Source organism: Cydia pomonella, chromosome 10 (genome assembly GCF_033807575.1).
Source record: "Cydia pomonella isolate Wapato2018A chromosome 10, ilCydPomo1, whole genome shotgun sequence".
Lineage (NCBI taxonomy): Eukaryota > Metazoa > Arthropoda > Insecta > Lepidoptera > Tortricidae > Cydia > Cydia pomonella.
In genome coordinates, this window is record NC_084712.1 from 22,117,094 (window position 1) to 22,142,459 (window position 25,366).

Genomic DNA, 25,366 nt, shown 5'->3' on the forward strand with positions numbered 1-25,366 from the left:
TTACGGCCCCAGTCTACTACTCACATTATGGTGGGGGCAGATACTATAGGTCACAAGAGGCTACGGAAACAACGCTAATGGATTATCTCATGGCTAACGACCTTTGTGATCAATATTTACAGTCTATCGTTGGTCTATCGCACTGCTATCCATACATGGAGAGGAAGGAGATCGCAGCACGGTAACCCACTTCTTTTTTTTCTTTTTTTTTCTCTTTATTTTGGCACAAACAGTCATTACAAAAGAGTTACATTTGTCTTATATTACATATAATAATGACAATACAGTGCCGAAAACGTTATAGATTATACGTTATACTTCTATATGAATCATACTGGTACAGCCAATAGACAATTTAGACTGGGGGTTTTCAAACTACGTTCTCTTACTTTTGGTCTGCAGAAATGAAGCAGGAAATCGTGAGAAAACTAGATGAATCCTAGTTCGATTTAGGTTAGATCGGTGGCGCTTTCAGCGGACCCCAGACTTATCAAAAGGGTGCATAGAAATATCTAAATATACATTCAATTTGACAATAAAGTTTTCAGTTAGCGTTGACATGTTATTTTTAACAGACTTCAAAAAAGGAGGAGGTTCTCAATTAGACTTTTTATTTTTTATTTATGTTACTCGATATCTCCGAGAATCGTGAACCGATTTTCAAAATTTTTTTTTTAATCGAACGGCTATAATCCCGAGATGGTCCCGTTGGCACCAAGTCGGGGTCTGATGATGGGATCTTGGAGAAATCGAGGGCACTCTTCAAATGTTATAGGTACATGTATGGCACTTTTGGTAATATTTGAAGTCGGTTTTATTTTTTGTTAAAAAGTTTTTATCGTTTAATATGTGCTTAAGTAAATAAGATCAGAACAGTAACAGTGTTATAATTTCAGCCGGCATAGTGTCCCGGAGCGCGGCCGCGGTCGCGGCGCCCTTCTACTGGATCTACAGCGCCATCAGCAGCGTGCTCACCACCACCGTCACCACCGTCACGGAGACCGTGAGTATTGCTCGTGTCATTACATTACATTATGTGGGGTACCTGGAAACATCTTTGGAGTAAGGTTTTTATGCGTCATCATTGCGGTTTAAGTATCGCGTCTTTGCAATACGCGCTACACACCTCAATTAGCTAACAAAAATAGTTATTTGTACAACAAGAGAGCAAAGTTTGATATTTCTTTGAGTGCTTATTTTGAGTCCCGTGCAAGCGAAAGATTCTATAATAGATCACGAGCGTAGCGAGTGAATCTAATTTAGAATCTTGAGCGTAGTAAGAGACTCAAAAGCGCAGGAGATGTAAATAACTTTGATCTCTCATGTAGTACACAAAAATGTTCACGTCGGCATGTGGTGGGAACATATTTGGAATGTAAAAATACAACCTAAAAACATTTAATCCGTCTTCATCACTATTTCACTCATGTTTTCTAACAATTAAGTTTAATTACCGCAATAAAACAAAATGAAAGAAATTTCAGTAAAATAATACGAAAATAATGAAATAACAAACATCAATTCAATCGACAACTTTTCTTGTAAAAAAAAAACTGTAAGATACGGTCCTCTATACTATTTTTGTCAACTATAGTAGTGATCGTTAAAATACGTAATATATGGTGTTTTTATTTAATTTTAAACTTTTATTTCGTTAATTAATTATTACGAATGAAGACTCGTAGGTTGTTTTGGAACAATGCGGTCTGACTTATTTCATGGGTCTATTATTAACCGTTAATATACCGTTGAATTACGTGTAAACTTTTTTGTCTCTTTCTTTTTGCTAATGACATGAAAGAGACAAAGACAATATAATCCAAATATTTCGAACTTGTACTAATACAAGTTCGAAATATTTCCCCGTCCCCGAGTCGTTCCGAGAGAGTCCCCGCCTGCGATACTTACCATCAACAACAATATTCTTGTGGGGCTTGTTTTCCTCTTTTTAGTGTGCAGTTGGGTTTTTGTTATTTTATTAATAATTAATTTTTTGATAATACTTTTAAGAACAACATGATGAATGTACATGTTGTTGTCTCCAGTTATCTCCCGGCGCCGCGGCCGCGAGCGGCAGCAAGCGCAGCGCGCGCCGCGCGGCCGCGGAGAAGCGCTGCTGGTGGCCGTGGCTGCTGCTCCTGTTGCTTCCTCTGCTTGGATATGGATGTAAGTCTCTCTCTCTCTCTCTCTCTCTCTCTCTCTCTCTCTCTGTCTCTCTCTCTCTCCACAGTACACATTCTCTATACTCATTTTTCTTTCAGATCATAAATTTTATAACGTGACTTAGGTAAATTTTTCCTCCTTAATAAATCTTAATTACAATTAATTGAGTGCACTTAATTACAATGCTGTCAACATATTATTGTACAGTCATCGTCAAATACTTTGTAGCAGTCAAAGTGGCCGACGGTGTGTACCGAACTATTTGGCGAGGTTGGTTGCCACAAAGTATTTGTCGCTGACTGTACAATATTAGATATCATAGGAATCCTAGCATTTCGGAAGAAAAAAATAATTACCACTACTTTTTTTATAGGTTTAGTATATTAGGTAATTAAGTTACTAATATAATATGGAAATTTAATTCTGCAATAAATGTTTATTTAATCTAAATTGTAATCTTTAATAATTTTTAAGAAAAAAAGCCGACTCTAATGAGGGAGACAGGTGAAAGAATGATTATTGTAGTTGAAATTAAAAAGACAGCGTCCTACGCCTAATTATGTAGAAATGGCGGTAGCATGTTTTTTGTTTGCCACTGCACCCACCTTGACACATTTCAGATTTGCCCTATGGTTGACTGGTAAGATACCCGCAATGGGATAATTCGACTGTATTTAAAATTAATTATTTCACACCATGCATGAAATAAAGCACCAGATAATTATTAAAAAACTAAATAGGATAGAAATATAAAAATGTGCCTCGAAAACCTAACTGCTTGACAAACATGCAAAGAGAACAAATTGCCAACTGTGAAGTATGCATCATTGAAGAGTTCCGTTCTGTTCATCATCAGCAGTTCCACTTCATCAAATGTCACTTCTACAAATGTAAATACTTGATTCGTTGATGAAAATACTAAGATCACTATATATATGCCTTTAACATTTGAGGAGTTCCCTCGATTCCTCATGGACCCCATCGTCAGAACTCGAACTTGACAAAAATTTGTCTTGAAAATCTAATTTGCTTAACAAACACAGCGAAGAGGACAAATCGCCAAACGTGTACTATGCGTCGTTGAAGAGTACCATTCTGATCATCATCAGCAGTTCCATTTCATCAAATGTCACTTTTTTAAATGTAAATGCTTGATTTGTTAAAGAAAATACAAAAATCACAAATGCATGCCTTTCATATTTGAAGAGTTCACTCGATTCCTCATGGACCCCATCGTCAGAACTCGAACTTGACAAAAGTTTGTCTTGAAAATCTAATTTACTTAACAAACACAGCGAAGAGGAGAAATCGCTAAACGTGTACTATGCGTCGTTGAAGAGTTCCATTCCGATCATCATCAGCAGTTCCACTTCATTAAATGTCACTTTTTTAAATGTAAATGCTTGATTTGTTAAAGAAAATACAAAAATCACTATATGTATGCCTTTCACATTTGAAGAGTTCCCACGATTCCTCATGGATCCCATCATCAGAACTGGGTTTTGACAAAAACGGGACCAATCTGTATATATATAAATTCAAACAAAAAAATAATTTTCAAAATCGGTTCAGAAATGACGGAGTTATGGAGTAACAAACAAAAAAAAAACCATACAACCGAAATTGATAACCTCCTCCTTTTGAAATCTTGAAGTCGGTTAAAAAAGGGTATATAGACTTCATTCCATTCTGCGTCCAAACCTGAGTGGGCCTTTCAAGAACCATTGCGATCCACTCGCATATTTATCATATTACGATATGCTCAAGAGTGTCGCCAGCCCCAGCCGCTGGACCAGGGAGGAGGGTTTAGCCTGCTCCCCTTGGCGGTACCCTTAGATATGTAAGCGCTTCGCTGACCTGGTCTGGAACTCGTCACTCACAACTCTACAAAAGTGACAATCCTTAGGGTGCTTATTTCATTAAATTATCATTTCTAGTAGACTTTTCCAAAAAAGGATGGCACTAAAAATAAACTATAATCTGTTCCAGAAAAACGTTGGACGTTAATCTTGGTTATGATTATGAATACTATGATACAATTTATTCCCTGTGCATATTCGACATTTACAGAAAGTATATTTTATTTCAATGAAAATAGAACAACTTTCAAAAATTTATTGTGTTTTATATAAGAGGAAATTAATTAATGCTTTTTTTCCTGCAACTCAAATATGATAATCAGCAATGTATCATTTTGGTGTCGTGAATAAAGCACATGCCAAGTTACAGAGCTCAGAACCGGTATCTAAATACATGTTAATATTGTTCCAAAACTGTTATTTTATTTCATTCATTTAAAATCGCTCAATTGATTTATCACGAACTAAAAAAACTTCTTATCGGTAAGAAGAGAGAACAACATTTTAAGGTCCACAGGGAATGATATAATACTGGTTAATTTTAGTTAAACTCGTTTTCATCGGTAAGAGAGAAAGCAATATTTCTATCTTACTTAAATGTTTTTAGATTAATTTCGGTGCACAAAAACGAAACGAACAAATATAGGATAAACTGGTATCTCAATAGAACAGTTCTTTAACCGGTAACCGCAAACGGAAACGAAACCTTTTTCGTTCCTGGGTGAACGAACGAAAACGGTTTGAAAAATAAAACCGTTCCCGAGCCCTGGAAGTTCTCACAACACACTCGCGCAGATGTCATTCCCATTCGAACCGACGAGTAACCGAGCCGAATTCCTTTCAGCGTACTACACCTACGAGAACCTGGACACGATCGCGCCCAACTTTACCGATTTCCGTCTCGACCTCTCAGAATTCACCATTACCTTCCCCAACCTCACCCTGCCGGACATCAACATCACTCTACCGGACATCCGGGAGAACCTCCCGGAGTTTCCCGAAGTGTCCAAAGCCTACATAGAGTACAGAGACATCGTGCAGAACAGGATGTCGGACGCCTCCGACTACATGAAGGTTGTCGCGTCCAGCTGCCTGGAGGAGCTGCGGCGCGGCTGGCGCGGCGTGCTGGCCTGACTGACGGAGGACGCGGCGGGGCCCTAGCAGTGGAACGACAGCGGCGCCGCCTCGGAGCCCATACACAGGAGCCCCTTGCGCGTCACGTCGCAGGGCTACGTGCTCACTGACCAGGGCTATATTCTGGACGGACCCTTCTTGATGCTCCGCCGCTGGGACGCCTAGAGCCTCATCCGAGAGAATTCATTGGAATAGAGAGATACAAGTCTAAGAAAAAAACGTGCTCCTTATTTTGACATCTAATACAGATGGCGCTGTACTACGCCGTATGTTTTGCGGCCACTGAATTGTCAAACGTCAACTTTTACCGCAAAATGTATGGAGCTGTACAGCGCCATATCGTTTACTTGACAAATTCGAAGCATGGAATTGTCTTGGATTTTACGCGTCTTACTCAATGTATCTGTGGCCTGAAGTAAGCTGGTATCGACCGATCCCTTACCGGCGAGCCTTTCAGAATCTGGACACTTCTTATAAACTAATTCCAGTTACAGAATTCGCACGTAGAAATTCCTCTGAGTACGAGGGATTTCATCATTTTCAACTCTTACACGTATCATGTTTGGTTGTCTCTAGACCATCTCTTCCTGGATTATCAGGGAACTAGGTTTTAGATGACCTATAACTTTGCAGCAAAAACATTGTGTGGGATGTTGCATTTAGATAGAAATTTAATTGTATAGGCTAAGTGTTTAGGACCACTTAATAAAAAAGGGTTATCGTAACATTAGAAACTAGGAGCACTTACACGTCACTCTCGTTGTCCGTATGACATTTAGTTTGCATTTAGACAATATATGTTACATATAACAAGATATAATTATTGTGTACTGATGTGTCGTTTGGAAAATTTACAAAAATGCGCAATTTCCATTTTTAAATGTGTCGTTTGGAAAGTTTACAAAAATGCGTAATTTCCATTTTTAAATGTGTCGTTTGGAAAGTTTACAAAAATGCGGAATTTCCATTTTTAATTGTGTCGTTTGGAAAGTTTACAAAAATGCGGAATTTCCATTTTTAAATGTGTCGTTTGGATAGTTTACAAAAATGCGGAATTTCCATTTTTAATTGTGTCGTTTGGAAAGTTTACAAAAATGCGGAATTTCCATTTTTAAATGTGTCGTTTGGAAAGTTTACAAAAATGCGGAATTTCCATTTTTAAAAGTTTAATATTTTTGGATAGCAATCGAATCCAAATTTTCCTAAAATTTCTGGGAACTTTTACGACTGTTTTGGAAATTTTCAGCAACTTGCACATATGTATTGGTGAGCTTATAAACATATTCATTTAGAACCTTGCATTTTCCAAAGGTTACCAAGGCAGTTATTGATAGCCTATAAACAAACTCGACAAATACGAGAATATTGTAATAAGGAATATTACAGGAATATCTACGAATTTTCTTCAATCCGACTATAAAAATGCAAATATATTTTACATAAATTGTTTTATACAGATGACAATCCTGTGACCTGTTTATGTGCAATAAAGTGACATAAAAAAATCAACGAAGATCAACTCTGGTCCTTCATTGGACCGGCAATCCAAAGATGTGGGTTCGAGTCCCACGTTGGCCAGAGTTGATCATCGGTGATTTTTTCATTGTGATTGACATCTGTATATACAATTTATAGATTGTGATGTGGTACGTTCCACAATAAAAAAGAAAAATAAATATTTACATTTAAGTATATTTTATGTTAAGTGCCCAGAGAACGATCATGTTTTCGGCACCTTTAGTCTAAATGCAAACTAACACATTCAATATATACTATAGAATCAAATAGAGTACTTAATTATTATTATTAATAATTATTACAGTAGTTCCATGTATGCAACGTATTATGCGGGGCATATTCAATATAACTTTAAGTATCAAAACACAAGGCAATGAAAACTGGTGCAGTGACACGCGTCTAATACTAAATAGTACGGTCACTTGAACCCACGCATGTTCGGTTCCTTGCCACGCACTTCGCACTATACGCGTCTGTCGCATATCTGTCTTTTCACCGACCACTTTCTGCTCCTCATGCTAAGAGTCATGGAAACAACATATAGCTTTCTCTGTCTGTCTCGTCAGAAAGTATCCTGAAACTCCGTAAGTATAGCCATAGATATCCGCAACATATACACAGCTTGGCATTTAAATATGTCGAGAATCTGGCAAAACTCATTGCGTCCTTTTCATTGCTGTTGTGTTTGGCTGTGTGTTAGAAATTCAGACAGTGTGTGTAAGGGAATGTATTTTTTTTTGCTTTCAGTGTCTATGATACATATAATGCTTTTTATTTTCTTTTACTTACACACACTCTTAAATTATATAATAATTATAAATGTGTCATTAAAATATTATATGTTAAGAGTACAATATACGAATTATTATCATTATTACAATATTCACATAAATTATTCAATGTTGTCATCGATGTTTAATTTATAATTATATTAAAATAATAATATATTCCACTTACCATATTCATAAAATAGTATTATCCAGTGAAAATAAATATTTAAATTATTTATTTAATTGCAATTAATACCTTATGTACCTTTGAAGTAATAAGTGGCCATAATTTGGAGTATTAACCGATTTTTCTGTACCTGTTCTTTGACCTTTTAGCCGCCACACGTACCTACTACAGCTAGAAGTAGTATTTATTTTGTAAAAGGGGAAAAATACGACGGCTTTTATTTTTCAGTTCGTGATGTCTCGGCAGCTATCCACCTAAGCCCACAAGGCCTAGGGGCCCCGGCAACCTGGCAATATTTTGAGATGGAGAAGGGGGTTGAGTTTAGGGGGGCCCCTGGAATTCCAAGAGCCATATCAAGTGCCTAGGGGCCTGGCTATATTTATATATTTTTTAATTGTTCACTTAGCTACTTACGACCACTTTCCTTTACCCAAAGCCGATTTTTATTATTTTAATTCATTAATTATTACGTGTACTGGTTACACGTATTTAATTCCCGTATATCGGAGAGCGGCGGCTAAGAGGTTGAATTAGCTTAAGAATTAATTATTTGTCCTCTTCAGTGACTAAAATTAAATGCTAATTTTCAGAAAGACTTAACCCCTAGTCATAAATTCGATTTGTTTTTATTGTTAAAGAATTTGGTGTTCTTTCTAATTTAAATAACGCCGATGGCGTCACAAATTATATTATTTTACATTCAGTAAATTCATTGCTTTGCTTATTTTAAGTTTAGAATAAGTTTTAATGGTGTTGACGCATATCAAAGTTGCCTAAGTGTCCCTATCCTAATACTTATTTGATATTATTCTACGACGGTGCAAAACAGGCACACGGCCCTCCTGATGGCATGCGGCGAAGGCGTCACCAATACACGCGGGTACCTAGCAAGTACCAAGTTACCGACTTCAAAAATGTTTTTTTTTTTCTTAAGCAGCATACACAATTTTCGTTAATTTCTTAAATGTATGCGACTTTGATATGCTTCAACAATATTGTTTCGGGTTGGTATCTAATTTGCGCAATTTATATATTAATATATGTCAATATTCATAATAGTGTAATAACCGGCTATTTATGACATAATTACATGATTTCCTATGCAATAATGTTTTATTTCCACCACGATCCAAACCGGGGAAGGATAGAGGTCACCTTACAAAGATGTTCTGATACACTTTAGGTGAGTCGCTCTTCTATTTCTATCACTCATATATCTCTGTCCTTCCCCGCCTGTACCTTAATATATTATAGCTATTATACAATCGGGAAGGACAGAGCAGTTATAACCACTATTCTTACTAATCAAACTTATTTTTCCAGGTTACAATTATTCGGACTATATGCCTCAAGAAATTAAAGACACGTACAAACCTCCCGTCATAGTCCAAGACGCAGACTTGACGAGAAGAGTCGCCGCTCTAGAGGACTGGGCGCTCAACGTCGACGGCAGACTTCAATACTTCGACCAAAAACTATCCAAGTTCGATAACCTCGAGCAACAAATTGAACAATACTCTATAAAATATCTACAAAACAATCTAGTCCAAATAATCAACGCCGACGGCAACAGCGAAGCCGTCGCTGCCAAATTAAAGAATTACTTCGATAAGCATTACATCACCAAAGAACAGATGCAGAAAATGAGCATAGAGATACACGAGCGACTGATATCTTCATGGAAACCTGAGATGGACGAGGATAAGATAAGATCGTTAATACAAGAGTACCTAGCAGTGTTTGAGAGGCGGCAGATGGAGGTGATCGTGGAGAGGTTCAAGGAGTACGTGAAGGAGGTGGAGGTGAGGAGGGAGGGCGGGGGAGGGGAGTTCGACGCGGAGGCCGTGAGGAGGATCGTGGCCGGGATGCTGGACGTGTATGACGCCGATAAGACCGGGCTGGTGGACTACGCGCTCGAGTCCGCAGGTGAGTTCATTAACACACAGAAAAACAATTTGTCTCTTCGGTTTCCGAAAGTTAAAAATTTCAAGGTATTTTTTAGGAAAAGTAAAATAATTTAATCCAACTTCTTTGACGTTATGAAGTTAACCCCTTGTATACCGGAACGCAGAACCGCGTACGAGGAAGCTTGTACAGTCTGAGCTATTAAAATCGCAGCCAACTTAGCTTGGTTTAACTGTATTGGAAAAAAAAATATGCCGCGGCAAACGAGAGGTCAATTACGAAAGGATTGGACAGCTATCTTCTTCTTACCTACCTTCTTTCTATTCTTACCTAATAAGTTAATTATCTTGCTTATGTAAATAAAATAAATAATAAATAAATATTATACGACATTATTACACAAATTGACTAAGTCCCACAGTAAGCTCAATAAGGCTTGTGTTGAGGGTACTTAGACAACGTATATATAATACATAAATATTTATAAATACTTAAATACATAGAAAACACCCATGACTCAGGAACAAATATCCATGCTCATCACACGAATAAATGCCCTTACCAGGATTTGAACCCGGGACCATCAGCTTCGTAGGCAGGGTCACTATCCACAAGGCCAAACCGGTCGTCAAACAACAGCAACAACAATTTATACTTACTACTACTACTACTTACTACTTATTTAACAAGAACTTATAATTTTGATCTGATGAATTTGTTCCAGGCGGACAAGTGGTGTCCACAAAGTGCACGGAGCTGTACCAGATCAAGACGAAGCAGTACTCGGTGCTGGGCCTGCCGGTGTGGTGGGTGTACACGTCGCCGCGGTTCGCGCTCACCCCCGGCGCCATGCCCGCCGAGTGCTGGGCCTTCCAGGGCTTCCCCGGCTACCTGGGTGAGTGCCACTACTGACCGGTATAGTCCTGGGCCTGCCGGTGTGGTGGGTGTACACGTCGCCGCGGTTCGCGCTCACCCCCGGCGCCATGCCCGCCGAGTGCTGGGCCTTCCAGGGCTTCCCCGGCTACCTGGGTGAGTGCCACTACTGACCGGTATAGTCCTGGGCCTGCCGGTGTGGTGGGTGTACACGTCGCCGCGGTTCGCGCTCACCCCCGGCGCCATGCCCGCCGAGTGCTGGGCCTTCCAGGGCTTCCCCGGCTACCTGGGTGAGTGCCACTACTGACCGGTATAGTCCTGGGCCTGCCGGTGTGGTGGGTGTACACGTCGCCGCGGTTCGCGCTCACCCCCGGCGCCATGCCCGCCGAGTGCTGGGCCTTCCAGGGCTTCCCCGGCTACCTGGGTGAGTGCCACTACTGACCGGTATAGTCCTGGGCCTGCCGGTGTGGTGGGTGTACACGTCGCCGCGGTTCGCGCTCACCCCCGGCGCCATGCCCGCCGAGTGCTGGGCCTTCCAGGGCTTCCCCGGCTACCTGGGTGAGTGCCACTACTGACCGGTATAGTCCTGGGCCTGCCGGTGTGGTGGGTGTACACGTCGCCGCGGTTCGCGCTCACCCCCGGCGCCATGCCCGCCGAGTGCTGGGCCTTCCAGGGCTTCCCCGGCTACCTGGGTGAGTGCCACTACTGACCGGTATAGTCCTGGGCCTGCCGGTGTGGTGGGTGTACACGTCGCCGCGGTTCGCGCTCACCCCCGGCGCCATGCCCGCCGAGTGCTGGGCCTTCCAGGGCTTCCCCGGCTACCTGGGTGAGTGCCACTACTGACCGGTATAGTCCTGGGCCTGCCGGTGTGGTGGGTGTACACGTCGCCGCGGTTCGCGCTCACCCCCGGCGCCATGCCCGCCGAGTGCTGGGCCTTCCAGGGCTTCCCCGGCTACCTGGGTGAGTGCCACTACTGACCGGTATAGTCCTGGGCCTGCCGGTGTGGTGGGTGTACACGTCGCCGCGGTTCGCGCTCACCCCCGGCGCCATGCCCGCCGAGTGCTGGGCCTTCCAGGGCTTCCCCGGCTACCTGGGTGAGTGCCACTACTGACCGGTATAGTCCTGGGCCTGCCGGTGTGGTGGGTGTACACGTCGCCGCGGTTCGCGCTCACCCCCGGCGCCATGCCCGCCGAGTGCTGGGCCTTCCAGGGCTTCCCCGGCTACCTGGGTGAGTGCCACTACTGACCGGTATAGTCCTGGGCCTGCCGGTGTGGTGGGTGTACACGTCGCCGCGGTTCGCGCTCACCCCCGGCGCCATGCCCGCCGAGTGCTGGGCCTTCCAGGGCTTCCCCGGCTACCTGGGTGAGTGCCACTACTGACCGGTATAGTCCTGGGCCTGCCGGTGTGGTGGGTGTACACGTCGCCGCGGTTCGCGCTCACCCCCGGCGCCATGCCCGCCGAGTGCTGGGCCTTCCAGGGCTTCCCCGGCTACCTGGGTGAGTGCCACTACTGACCGGTATAGTCCTGGGCCTGCCGGTGTGGTGGGTGTACACGTCGCCGCGGTTCGCGCTCACCCCCGGCGCCATGCCCGCCGAGTGCTGGGCCTTCCAGGGCTTCCCCGGCTACCTGGGTGAGTGCCACTACTGACCGGTATAGTCCTGGGCCTGCCGGTGTGGTGGGTGTACACGTCGCCGCGGTTCGCGCTCACCCCCGGCGCCATGCCCGCCGAGTGCTGGGCCTTCCAGGGCTTCCCCGGCTACCTGGGTGAGTGCCACTACTGACCGGTATAGTCCTGGGCCTGCCGGTGTGGTGGGTGTACACGTCGCCGCGGTTCGCGCTCACCCCCGGCGCCATGCCCGCCGAGTGCTGGGCCTTCCAGGGCTTCCCCGGCTACCTGGGTGAGTGCCACTACTGACCGGTATAGTCCTGGGCCTGCCGGTGTGGTGGGTGTACACGTCGCCGCGGTTCGCGCTCACCCCCGGCGCCATGCCCGCCGAGTGCTGGGCCTTCCAGGGCTTCCCCGGCTACCTGGGTGAGTGCCACTACTGACCGGTATAGTCCTGGGCCTGCCGGTGTGGTGGGTGTACACGTCGCCGCGGTTCGCGCTCACCCCCGGCGCCATGCCCGCCGAGTGCTGGGCCTTCCAGGGCTTCCCCGGCTACCTGGGTGAGTGCCACTACTCACCGGACTATGAAAACTGACTGCTTCCTGGGACAAACATTAACTGGAACACAACCACTTTGTCTGTTGTCCTGAATTTGGTAATGGTAGAAATTTCTAATAATATTCTGTAGATTCGCATATGAAAAATGTAGATTTTTTAAAAATGACATATCAATACCTTGAGAGAGTGCAGAGAACGTGGAGACCTGATTGAGACATACAAAATACTAACCCAACACTATGACCTCAAAGATTTTCATAAGATGCTAGAGCGCAATAACAACCGTCTGAGAGGTCATCAGTAAAGCTGGTGTCTCGCAGGTCCTACAACAATCCTTATAGACACTTCTTTAGCAACAGAGTGGTCAAAGCTTGGAACAAACTCCCAGAGGATATAGTATCGGCCCAAAGTGTCAATGAGTTTAAGAATAAATTAGATGCGCACAATGCAAATTCTACTCAACACTGAAAACTTTATTGATGACTCTGGATACAGGATTTTTTCAACTGCCTGCCTGCTTTACAAATAATAATAATAACAATATAACACTATCTTCCAGTGGTCCGCACGTACGCCGTGGTGGAGGTGACGGGCTTCTCCGTGGAGCACATGTCGCGCCTGCTCGCCGTCGACGGCAAGATCGAGTCCGCGCCCAAGAACTTCTCCGTCTACGTGAGTCGCACGCCGCTCCCACTGGAGCCTTTCATATCCCAGCCATCCCACAGTCGAGTTCATACATATAAATGTGAACCAATCCAAGGCTTCAAAAATAAATGAGCATAGAAAGGTAGATATGCATCTGAATACATTAACCAATCAAAAATATGTACACATGTCAAATATTTATAAATACTTAAATACATAGAAAACACCCACGACTCAGGAACAAATATCCGTGCTCATCACACGAATAAATGCCCTTACCAGGATTTGAACCCGGGACCATCGGATAACTATTAACTTGCAATGATTAACCCAGGGCCTCCACGGCGAACAAGACCCGGAGCCGCACCTGTTCGGCAACTACATGTACGACGCTAACGGCACCGCCATCCAGCACTTCCCCGTGCAGTTCCCCAAGGTCACCGACATCGGCGGCGCGCCCTACCCCGTCGCCTACGACATCGTGGAACTCAGGGTCGAGAGCAACCACGGCAACCCCACCTACACGTGCGTCTACAGGTAAACATAACCTTCAACATCTTCATGCTTTGATGTTTACAGGAGAGTTGCAGGCGTCCATAGGCTACGGTGACTGCTTACCATCAGGCGGGCCGTATGCCTGTTTGCCACCGACGTGGTATTAAAAATAGTAGTTTATGTGACTGCTACATAATAAAAGGCATTAAAATACAAGAGTGTGGGTTTAAGAAACGAACGAAGTAGTTTCTTAATAGGATCACACGAGTGTTTTAATGCCTAATTATGTACAGTTACATACACTATTTTATCTACACACATATTATAAACTTTCTATGATATATTCACCAACCAAAATTACAGCCAACGTTGCTCTCTTGGCGGAACTCGCGGATATATGGTGGCATCACAGAAATATTTAAAACTAATTAAAAGATAAACTGTACATCAAATGGCGGTAAATGAAAACTTTTTTCACGCATATAACGCATCTGTAGTTTTTTTTAATTCAGAGATAAGAGTCGGGGGTCTATTTCTGTATCATTTGATACAAACTAACATGCGAGATTTGTCAAAATTGTATGCAATTGACATTTCATTTCGAACAAAAAAGCATCTCGACTTATTTTAGAATATAGGTTCGTTCTGAACGAATTGTTGTTTTTTCAGAGATGTTCCAAATTTAAATGTATAACCACATTGATTTCGATGTAATTATAAAGCAATAACAACATTATCACCAGGGGTCGGACAAAAAGTGCGAATGACGTCAAACCACTTATAGGATGATTTCAAATAGTATTTTTGATTTTCATAAACAATTATCACGTATCATTTATCAATCTCTTTATTGACCTCTTTATTAAACGATATCGCCACTTGAAATGAGTAAGTACGTTTTTGACTGACACATTGTCAATCAGATGAACAGTCAGCGTCAAATACTTCGTAGTAGTCAAAGTGGCCAAATAGTTCGGTACACCATACTAAATATATGGTGTACCGAACTATTTGGCTACTTTGACTGCTACGAAGTATTTGACGCTGACTGAACAATAAATTGACTTCGTTATTGTTTAGCTATTGTATCCTCACGATTATATTTAGCTAAAATTTATATTTACTAATATATAAGAAAACGCTCTAAAATGTCATCTTTACTCGAATATTGTGGCAATTTTCCGTTTTTGGAGGTACGTGACAAACACGTATACTGCTAATCTTACCTACTGTTCCCACTTTTGACTATTAAACCTATTTATTTGAGGATCCCACAGACTTGTTCTAACTAATTTTAAATAATTATACCTTATGGTAACAAGTTTCGTGAAATTTATTTTATTCACTACATCACCCTACCACCTGTATTATTAATTCCATGGATTTATTTACGATTATTTTGTTACTTCATTAATACTACTTTGTTACTACATGTCACACGGAAGTTTAAATACAAACTCAAACATCACCTGTGTGCAAGATTAAGTACGTCATTTTTACGTCATCCGCACTTTTTGTCCGACCCCTGATTATCACAGATAAGAAATTTGTTGTAACAGTTTATCGTGATGTTGGCCATTATTTAAGGATTTTGAAGGCATCAAAGAGGGTTTATGATATGTGTGTAGATAAATATTGTGTGCCTTCGATGCCTCACCTGCCAAGAAATTATAAAATGGCGGACGAATGTTTGATATGTCACCGCATTTAAGAATTATTTCGCTTAAAATTTAGTTTTTTCTTCGCAAGTGTGATGAAAAACATTGTGTGTAACTCCGGGGGTAAGAATATTGCAAACTCGGGTGTTTAATTACCACCCTCGTATCCAAAATTTCACTTAACCCCTCGTTGCACAATGTACTATTATTTTTGTTGACGGTTGTATGCAGACATTGTAGACGTTTTCCTTCACCATAAGTTTCACTTTCAATAATAAAATGTTTTACTTACTTTCTTCAGGTTCAGGGTCCACGGGAACCCTCTGTCCGACATCCGCGCCGCCACGGAGGACAGCATACGCGAGAGCGAGACGTAGCGATTGCTCTCACTCTGGGGCTGGAGCGAACGCAAGTGTACAAACTGACCGGATTAATGTTGTGTTGTGATTCGCTAAAAACAATCTGTTTTAGGATGAGTGATTTCAAGATCAACATGGCGATGGGTCAATGAACTATGTTACGTAAAGTGAAAGTGTAGTTTGTCGTGAGTGTAAGTTTTGGTTAAAAGTCAATTTGCCAAGTAGCTTAAATGATCAGAAAACCACAAGGAAGAGATGACAAATATTTGCTATGTATGCTAAAATAGCACTGCGCTAACCAACAAGGCGTAATGTAATTTATGACCGTCAAGACAAGTCATGTGAAAAAGAATCTTTTTATTAATACCATGACTGTAGCAAACAAGCATACGGCCCTGATGTTAAGCAGTCACCGTAGCTTATGAACGCCTGCAACTCCATAAATGTTACATCATGCTTTTTTTTATACTACGTCGGTGGCAAACAAGCATACGGCCCGCCTGATGGTAAGCAGTCTCCGTAGCCTATGTACGCCTGCAACTTCAGAGGAGTTACATGCGCGTTGCCGACCCTAAACCCGCCCCCCTCGTTGAGCTCTGGCAACCTTACTCACCGGCAGAAACACAACACTATGAGTAGGGTCTAGTGTTATTTGGAGGTACTTCCCCAGTTGGGCTCTGCTCTAGATCTGGAATGACATCCGCTGTGCTGTGCCCTACCACACAAAGCGATTCACAATGCCCATACCTCTCTTTTGGACGTAGTTTAAGGACGTACCCGGGTACGCTTATCTATTTTATTTATTTGACAGTTTGACCTAAGACTTACACTTAGACAAGTTAGACATTTTAGGTCGTTCGATCGTCAAGGAAAAAAATGGAAGTGAAAACTGTACGAATATGACTAGTGAATAGACGTAGTGTGGTAATGTATCCGTGTAATTGCGCCCTAAGAATTGTAAGGTCCAAAGTACAAAGTATGATTGTTAACTATTGTGACTTAAAATTATGTGCTTAGTATTATGAGAACCTGTGACTATGTATTATAAAAAAAAATCTCGTTTTTACAATTAGGAATACCGCACAATGCCGTTTTATACGCTTAGCTCTGAATTTGTATGTTTATTGGTAAGGTTTTTTTATTTTTAATCGTGTTTTTTAAGTTATTGATAAAAGATTTTACTGTAATTTGTATGGTTTTAAGTGGTTAGGCTTGTATTAGGTTATTGAAGGAGCTAGTCCGGTTAGTTTTTAATAGATTTTATGCCTTAGGGTTAATGTTTATGTTCAATTGTGTCTCAAAATTGTCTAAATTAGCGCTAGAATACCGCATTTCTCATTTGGTCTGTAGACTTATTAACGCTTACTTCCAATTCTTGTAATATCGTCGGGTGAGAATACGTTTACCATACGCCACTTACATTGGTTTGCAGGAGAGGGAAGAGAAGCAAAAAAAAATTTTTTCGAAAAGAACATTTTAGGAAATATTGAACTTATGTATCATTTAGGCACATACGTTTACTATTTATAGTACCGTACCAATATTTTGAATGTAGTGGTAATCATGAAATAAAAGCATTTTTATTATTGCCATATCCGTTTTTGATGAGTAAATGTACAAAATTTTGGATATGGCACAGGATAATTTTCTGTTAACAGAGTGTAAAATACGGATATCGCACAATATTTATGAAAAATATATATTTCTGCGGAAAGCGCCAACTTTGCTCCCGCTGCGCTAAATAATATAATATGCGAACCACGGGAGGAAACGTAGGACATTCCATCCCGCGTGTTTGCCACCCTCGCCTTCGGCTCGGGTAACAAATTTCCTACTTTTCCTCCCTTGGGACACAAATCACTATTTTTTAAACCGATTAGTGTCCATTATAGCATATTATTTGTTATTTTATAGTTCGTTTTTTTCTCTTGACGTGGCTTTCTATTTAAAAACGCTTTTTAAAAATCAGTAACTATTACTATAAAAGCAAAATAATGCATATGATCGACTGAGTGTATGATTTATAATTGTTACGTATTTGAAGTGACTTATTCTTAAAGTGTTTTTTAATAAGAAGACACGTCAAAATTGCTTACCTTTTTTCTAATGCTGCTCAAAAATACTTGCTTTTTACTCAAAAATGGATATGGTACAAACGTAGTCTCAACAATCTCCATTATATTTTTTTTTTATTTACACACTCCCCAAAATATGCCCATGACTAGCCTTGAAGCATTGTCAAGCACCGTCTACTGTTAGAAAGACTTGTCGTTCTATTGACTACGTTTAAGAGAGAATATTTTACGGCATTTTCCTACAAAATCCTGTTCATTCTAGCAATTTATCTCGAACTAAGATATAGTAGATATAAATCAATCATGTCTAATTATAAACTCAAATTATTTATATAAGGTTGTTCTCGAAAGTAGGTGTAAGTTAGAATATCGCATTAACATATTGATATCTATATATGTAGTTGTATGGGTGTCCGTCATCCAGTTAAAACAAGCTTGCAAATATTTATGTATGTTATTTATTGCAATGAAGTTGATCAAATGATCATTTCCTATTAATATTTCCGGTCAATTTACGTGGGTGCCTGTACTTCACTTAAATAGAGATGTATGTTCCTTATCCTCAGACGAAAATGTGACCTCTGCTCTGGCCCTACCTGGCCTGAACCCTTTGAACGCCAAGAACCCTTAAAGGCGTCGTAAGAAATCGTGCCCGTGGCGCCAAGAACGCTTTTAAGTCGTTTGTCAAACTAACCTTCAACGTTTCCAGTATGGTTTATATTTGCCAGCTTATGCCAGAGATATAGCGTGTGCATGACGTCCTTGGGTTCAACAGATGGCGTTCAACAGGTTAAAATGCTTTAAATATCGAAACACTGACGATTATACCTAACACAGACCAAGTATGTAATAGTTATATGCATGTTACCATAATCATTTTGAACAAATCCTAAATATCCTAAGCTATTAGTGCAATCTCCATACCAAATATTGAATCGATTCTAAATTGACCTTTTATTATTGGGTGCTTGTGAACGGGAAACGTGTGTTATTGTTGTAAATAAAATAAATAGCAATGCAAAGATATAGTAATTTCTATCACCACCATAACTGGTACAGTCAGCGTCAAATACTTTGTAGCAACCAAAGTAGCCAAATAGTTCGGTACACCATATATTTAGTATTGACTGCTACGAAGTATTTGACGCTGACTGTACGTACATGTAAGCTCATCAAGTGCCTTACTAATTGTTTATGCATCTACAATATCTGCATATAACATGAAACTAAACGGCGTCCAAAATTCCTAAAAGGTAGAAGTACTGGTGCTCGACCCTGCACTAGTCACCGACATGGGCACTTTATTTCATGGAAATATAGGTTAAATTTGAACAACGAAGATATTTCTGTATTCGAACTTAATCCTTGTCACATTGACAAAGTTCCCAGGTCGAGTACTAGTGAAGCGTCGAGCACTAGTACTTCTACCTTAATACTCGCAATATACAGAATTGAAAACAATTGACAATATTACATAGATACTTAGTGATATCAACATGTACAGTGAAATAGTTTTGTAAACTAACGTACTGGAGAGGCGTTTTATGTGCACTTCATAACTTAATTCCAAGACAAATTGCTATAGCAAAAACTGGATGCCAATGGTTGGTGTTTTGAGCGCCAAGCTTGTCTGCTGTAATCTGACAAAGACCTCAATACTGCCCTCATCCCAATAGCGGTATCGCAAAACAAATACATATGAAAATTTAATATTCAAGATAAAGAATTTAAGGTATTTGTATGCATTCAATTTTAGGCAGAATAAATCCTATAACTTGTAGAATGTATATTAATTATTTTGAGTATTTCGTCTGTAATGATATCTATAGAGAACTGTACAAAATTGTGTTCATAATGTTTGATTTAGACTAACATGTTCACCCAATAATGTGCATGTATGTCATTGACAAAAATAAGTTCACTGTTGGACTAAAATAAAATATCGCATGTTGACTATAGTTATATTAGGTGTTAAATAAAACGATTTGTGTGAGATCAGCAGCTATTTATATATTATAATTACTTATAACAATGTTTTCCTGCACATGTATCGCGACACCAGTTTCCTAAGAATAATTTACAGCTTTTAATAACTATTTCTCCTAAGCCGACTCTGTTTTATTCTTTTTGATAATAAATGTTTTTAATAAATCCTATAATAATTACGTGGAAACATTTGTGATGTTCAGAATAAAGTTTTATCGAAATGTGATTTGGGTATGTTTTATTATAACCCTAAACTAAATAAAATGCCAATTTACAAACCACGAAGTGAATTATGGGTATAAGTCTGCGTTTCCACCAGAGAGGTGCGTGGATGCGTAGGGAGGGAATAGATTTAGTTTACTTCCAATAGAATCATTTCGTTAGTTTTTTTCGCTCTGCGTGTTGATTCTTAATAAATACATCCCTCGCTACGCATTCTCGTACATCACTAGTGAAAACGCAGCCTTATGGTCTTCCATAGAAATGAAGCTTTTGGATATTGTGAATAAAATAATAGCCTAGACTCCATCATATACGTAGTCTGTTCGGAAAGAGAAGAGTCGTGGAATGTAATTGGCCCAATACATTCCACGACTCTTCTTTTTGCGAACAGACTATAGTAAACACTAAACAGTACACCCCTAATGGAACAGGCACCAGTAATTGGATGCTATAGACAAATCCTGTAAAACAAGTATTTACCATCAGTTTTTAATCGCTGGCAACATTTTACCATAAACAAGAGCCAAAAAGCTGCTAAGTTCAATTTTTCATGGATATTTGTTAGTTTGAAAATTAATGGCGCCATACATCCCATGACTGGAGCAAAAAACCATAGTTTTAATTGGTTAATAATATTGAAACCAATTGCAGTACCTTTCATTAAATACATAGAAAACAAATAGATAAATTGGATTTTCATTCAACTTTTAAAGCATAACCCTTTTCCAGGCCGCACCAATCTACAAGGTTTTCCCAAAAAATCCTAATATATTCATTCCAATTCAATCGTACTATGCCTGGGAAAAGGGTTAAAGCGGTAGGAATTTTACAGATGTCGGTGAAATATTAAAAATACACTCCAAATTTTCTCTTAAATGTCCCATGATTGGTGCTGTTAACATAAGAGCACTTTCCCACTGAACATCCCGTTTTAGTAAGTTTGTGCAGTAGGCAAACAGAATGCTCGTGTGAACGTTACATTTGCACGTATACTATGGTGGTTACGGGGTGGTAGTTGCGTTAACACTGCCACTTACAAAAGAATGCTGTTGGCAACAAAAAATTACACCTAGACGCCTTATTCTCCGATCATACAGACCAAACAAGCAGTTTCATTAGTACAACTCCAGATACAGGCTTCGAGTACGGAACAGTAAGGGCCTCCGCTAGCTGGCGCGGGTGCACGGAGCAGACGAGCGGGTTAACGAAAAATAGTATGAGCGACGCTAACTGAAGCGGACGCGTGCGGCGGATTTCACCTACAAATAGCACCCGCGTGCATGCACACGCGGCGGGCCGTCCGCGTCAGCTAGCGTAGGCCCTAAACATTATTAAGTTTACAATTGGTAGGCTCGATATAGTTTTATTCAATTGAGTGAATCAAATTAGTAATATCTACTGTGAAGGTAGTTAGGTAGAACAAACAAGCATGATAGGTTATGAAGCAAATATGCGTTTTGATTTGGGCTGGAGCTATTGTGGGGGCTATTTCCTTGAGCTGTGCGCAGCCAAGTTAGTCTATTTTTGTACATGGGTCAATGTCGGGCATTGCCCTAGCAGACCGCGAGAGGAATCGCGCGACTTACCACTCCTAACGATACAAAGGGAAAGTGAAAGTCTGGTTGTAATTTTTCAAATTTTTTTCGTGTATTTTCATTATTTTTTATAATTTATAAATGACCTAGTAAGAAAGTAGTCTTATCCGTTTCAGCACATACATTCATGAGATTCATTCATGATATTACAAAAGATCCTTTGGCGAGTGCAGTACCGAGGCCGGCGGCCGAGGCGCTCCGCGGCGCCGCGCGCCGGTTGCCGTCACTATTACGATTTAATTACAATAATATCTTACGTACAATTAAATTAACGGTGATTACAAGCCCGAGCTCAGCAGCCGGCCCGAGCCGGCCGGCCGAGCCGCTTAGAAGCACTTCCTGTGCACGATCGAGGGGCCGGACTCGTCGTATTCCTGTTTGGAGATCCACATCTGCTGGAAGGTCGAGAGGGAGGCGAGGATCGACCCGCCGATCCATACGGAGTACTTCCTCTCTGGGGGCGCGATGATCTTGATCTTCATCGTGGAAGGAGCCAGTGCGGTGATCTCCTTCTGCATGCGGTCGGCGATGCCGGGGTACATGGTGGTGCCGCCGGACAGCACGGTGTTGGCGTACAGGTCCTTACGGATGTCGACGTCGCACTTCATGATCGAGTTGTAGGTGGTTTCGTGGATGCCGCAAGCTTCCATACCCAGGAACGAGGGTTGGAAAAGAGCCTCGGGGCAACGGAATCTCTCGTTACCGATGGTGATCACCTGACCGTCGGGAAGCTCGTACGACTTCTCGAGCGAGCTGCTGGAGGCAGCGGTGGCCATCTCCTGCTCGAAGTCGAGGGCGACGTAGCAGAGCTTCTCCTTGATGTCACGAACGATTTCTCGCTCGGCGGTGGTGGTGAAGGAGTAGCCGCGCTCAGTGAGGATCTTCATCAGGTAGTCTGTGAGATCGCGACCGGCCAAGTCCAGACGCAGGATGGCGTGGGGCAGCGCGTAGCCCTCGTAGATGGGCACGGTGTGGGAGACGCCGTCGCCGGAGTCCAGCACGATACCGGTGGTACGACCAGACGCGTACAGGGAGAGCACGGCCTGGATGGCGACGTACATGGCAGGTGTGTTGAAGGTTTCGAACATAATCTGGGTCATCTTTTCTCTGGAAAAGAAAACAACGATTCGTTAGCATGGCGCTCAGATGTCATTATTAGCCGATAACAATAAAGACAACTTAGTGACGAGCACTCTGACGCGAGCGAGACACGTACCTGTTGGCCTTGGGGTTGAGGGGAGCCTCCGTGAGCAGCACGGGGTGCTCCTCGGGCGCCACACGCAGTTCATTGTAGAAGGTGTGATGCCAGATCTTCTCCATATCGTCCCAGTTGGTGACGATGCCGTGCTCGATGGGGTATTTCAGGGTGAGGATGCCTCTCTTGCTCTGGGCCTCGTCGCCGACGTACGAGTCCTTCTGTCCCATGCCGACCATGACGCCCTGGTGGCGCGGCCTGCCCACGATGGACGGGAACACGGCGCGCGGCGCGTCGTCGCCGGCGAAACCGGCCTTGCACATGCCGGATCCATTGTCCACTACCAACGCAGCAACTTCCTCGTCGCACATTGTGATTTAGTCTGGAAAGAAGATAATAAACCATTACAGAAAGGACCCTTAACTTTAGAAGTTAATTGTTGTTAAAAAGATTGGCTTATCTAATTAGAAAACATTCATTCATCCCATACATACAACACAGACGGCAACTTTTTATTAGACTGGTAGTTATAAAATAATGAGTGCAGTCGTGGGCAGAAGGCACACGAAGCCTTATCGAGACACAAGTGGGCGATGCAAAACGAACTGAAACCAAATAAGGCTCGATCTAGAGGCGAGGCGCGAACGTGGCGGTTGACGCGGCTGCGGCTTGACCGCCTTTTGCAGATGGCCGCGGGGGGTGCCGCCGATACTTTCGAAAATTTAAATTGTATCGCGAGATATTTTTAAATTAATTCGGGAGCACTGTCACGATCGTCGACCACGCCCTACCGCAACCGGCATCCGCCCTTAACCCTTCGTCGTGTCACTGACCGCACGCACTACACTCGATCCATGCACCACTCACTCATCACTTAACACACTAGATGCTGCATCAACTTACTTTTAATTTAATATCCTATTATAAATAAAATAAATTAATTTGATTGCACAGCCTCGGTAATGCTGCACAACGCCTCAACTCGAGTTCACTTCGTGGAATGTCGTCGAGCGCGGCCCGCGGAGTATATAAATGAAAGTGGTTATCGGGCGCCCCTTCCCCGCGCCGCAGGCTCTCGGCCAATCGCACAATACGTGAGGTTTCGTTACCATATATGGTATTGCGCTGCCGAGAGCCTGCGCGCTAAGGCTCTCGCCCCGCGCCCCGCTGATAGCGCCGCTCATGCCTCTTGATAACGACAACATTTCCAACAGAACACACACTGCATACACGACTACTCAAGGGATAGTTCACCCTCTACCTACTACTACGCAGTCTAATTGGTTGCAATCTTTGACTACGATAAATAAATAACGGTCTCGAAAACTTGGCATCGGTCCAAAAAATCTCATTCAAATCGTATCAGACGGTGCAGCAGACGAAAAACGTCAGATTACCAATTTACCATTCCCCTTAATGATTTTGTTATCAGGTTATCATTTGAATAGAACTTTAGTCATGACCCTACAATTGACGATTTTTCGGTTAGAGTAGGTAACCGAATAACCACTTTTTACTTCAGTTTATTAACAGCAAAATTACAAATCGTTAGTTATAAAGTACGGGTCATTGATCACAATAACAAAAAGCAATAAATAATCAAGACTTACCAGGAAAATTAGCAGCGTACAGAGAACAATACTACAGCAATCGCCGATCCGTGAGAAATGCCGGCCGGTTTCTGTCGCGCGCTCGTGGAGGTCGATTTGCTTCACTACGCCGGCGCCGCGGTATAATCGACTCTCCCAACGGACCTCAGTTTGGTGCTAAATAAACTCAAATAGCCGAAGAAATAAGGCGCTATGGCGGATAAAACGGCCTTCAAAATATGTCTAGTGACAATCTTGACTAATAAATGTCAGTCAATTGTTCGGAATTTGTAAATGGAACAACAAAATGTTTCAAGACCATCGATAAAATATGGACTCGCCTGACCTCCCCACTCGTCGCAACAGACTGCTTTACCATATATGGGCATGGAGAAAATCCTGCGCTGTGATTGGTCCGTTCCAGCAAGCAACGGTCGCAATACAGAAAACTCGCACACAAACAAACTAAGCATCTATTTGTTGGTGTGTGTGTCTAGGGTAATCCAACGATTCATTCAATACATTGTATCTATCGTTTTTATGGTGGTAACATTGCGATGTTGCTATTTTTCAAAATATGAAAAATGCAGGCTTCATTATAAATTCCTTTTCAGCTATGTGCATTTGTGATTATGTATATGGGGTCAAGGTAGTTTGACGTTATCACTTATCAGAATTGCGTTGTGCGAATGGGCACCGTACTGCAGATTATAATCACGTGAATGCATTCTTGCATTAATCACGGGTGATGTAACAGTTACTTTATTACCTACTCACTTCTATTGATTGCTTAATTAGACTATCATAGGAATATCATCATAGATTAGGAGTTTTTAAATATGACAATGTAATAACCTACGACAATGTAATAACAGCATTTTTAACAAAGGCCATGCCAGGATAAGCTAAGTGAATCTGCCCTCAGCGAGTTTTGGCTTGTAATTTTTTTAATGATGTGGCTTTATATTAGTAGC

The 25,366-nt window shown here is 42.0% G+C and overlaps 2 protein-coding genes across 2 annotated transcripts in view; one reads left to right on the top strand and one right to left on the bottom strand.

Moving 5' to 3' along the window:
- Positions 1-20,017, top strand: part of LOC133522432 (klaroid protein-like) — a 56,287-nt gene extending 36,270 nt beyond the window's left edge. Inside the window, exons 7-13 of the mRNA XM_061857778.1 lie at positions 897-1,003; positions 2,046-2,166; positions 8,955-9,557; positions 10,261-10,431; positions 13,133-13,245; positions 13,553-13,755; positions 15,673-20,017. Coding sequence (XP_061713762.1) covers positions 897-1,003; positions 2,046-2,166; positions 8,955-9,557; positions 10,261-10,431; positions 13,133-13,245; positions 13,553-13,755; positions 15,673-15,748 — 1,394 coding nt within the window. The 3' untranslated portion in view covers positions 15,749-20,017. The remainder of the gene's footprint in view (positions 1-896; positions 1,004-2,045; positions 2,167-8,954; positions 9,558-10,260; positions 10,432-13,132; positions 13,246-13,552; positions 13,756-15,672) is intronic.
- Positions 20,018-21,635: 1,618 nt separating this feature from the next.
- Positions 21,636-23,862, bottom strand: LOC133522431 (actin-5C). Its single transcript, XM_061857777.1, has 3 exons — positions 23,707-23,862; positions 22,825-23,185; positions 21,636-22,715 (listed from the first exon to the last, which is right to left on the bottom strand). Exons 2-3 carry the CDS (start codon positions 23,172-23,174, stop codon positions 21,935-21,937), a joined length of 1,131 nt encoding a protein of 376 aa, XP_061713761.1. The 5' UTR covers positions 23,175-23,185; positions 23,707-23,862; the 3' UTR covers positions 21,636-21,934.
- Between the last annotated feature and the right edge of the window lie 1,504 nt (positions 23,863-25,366).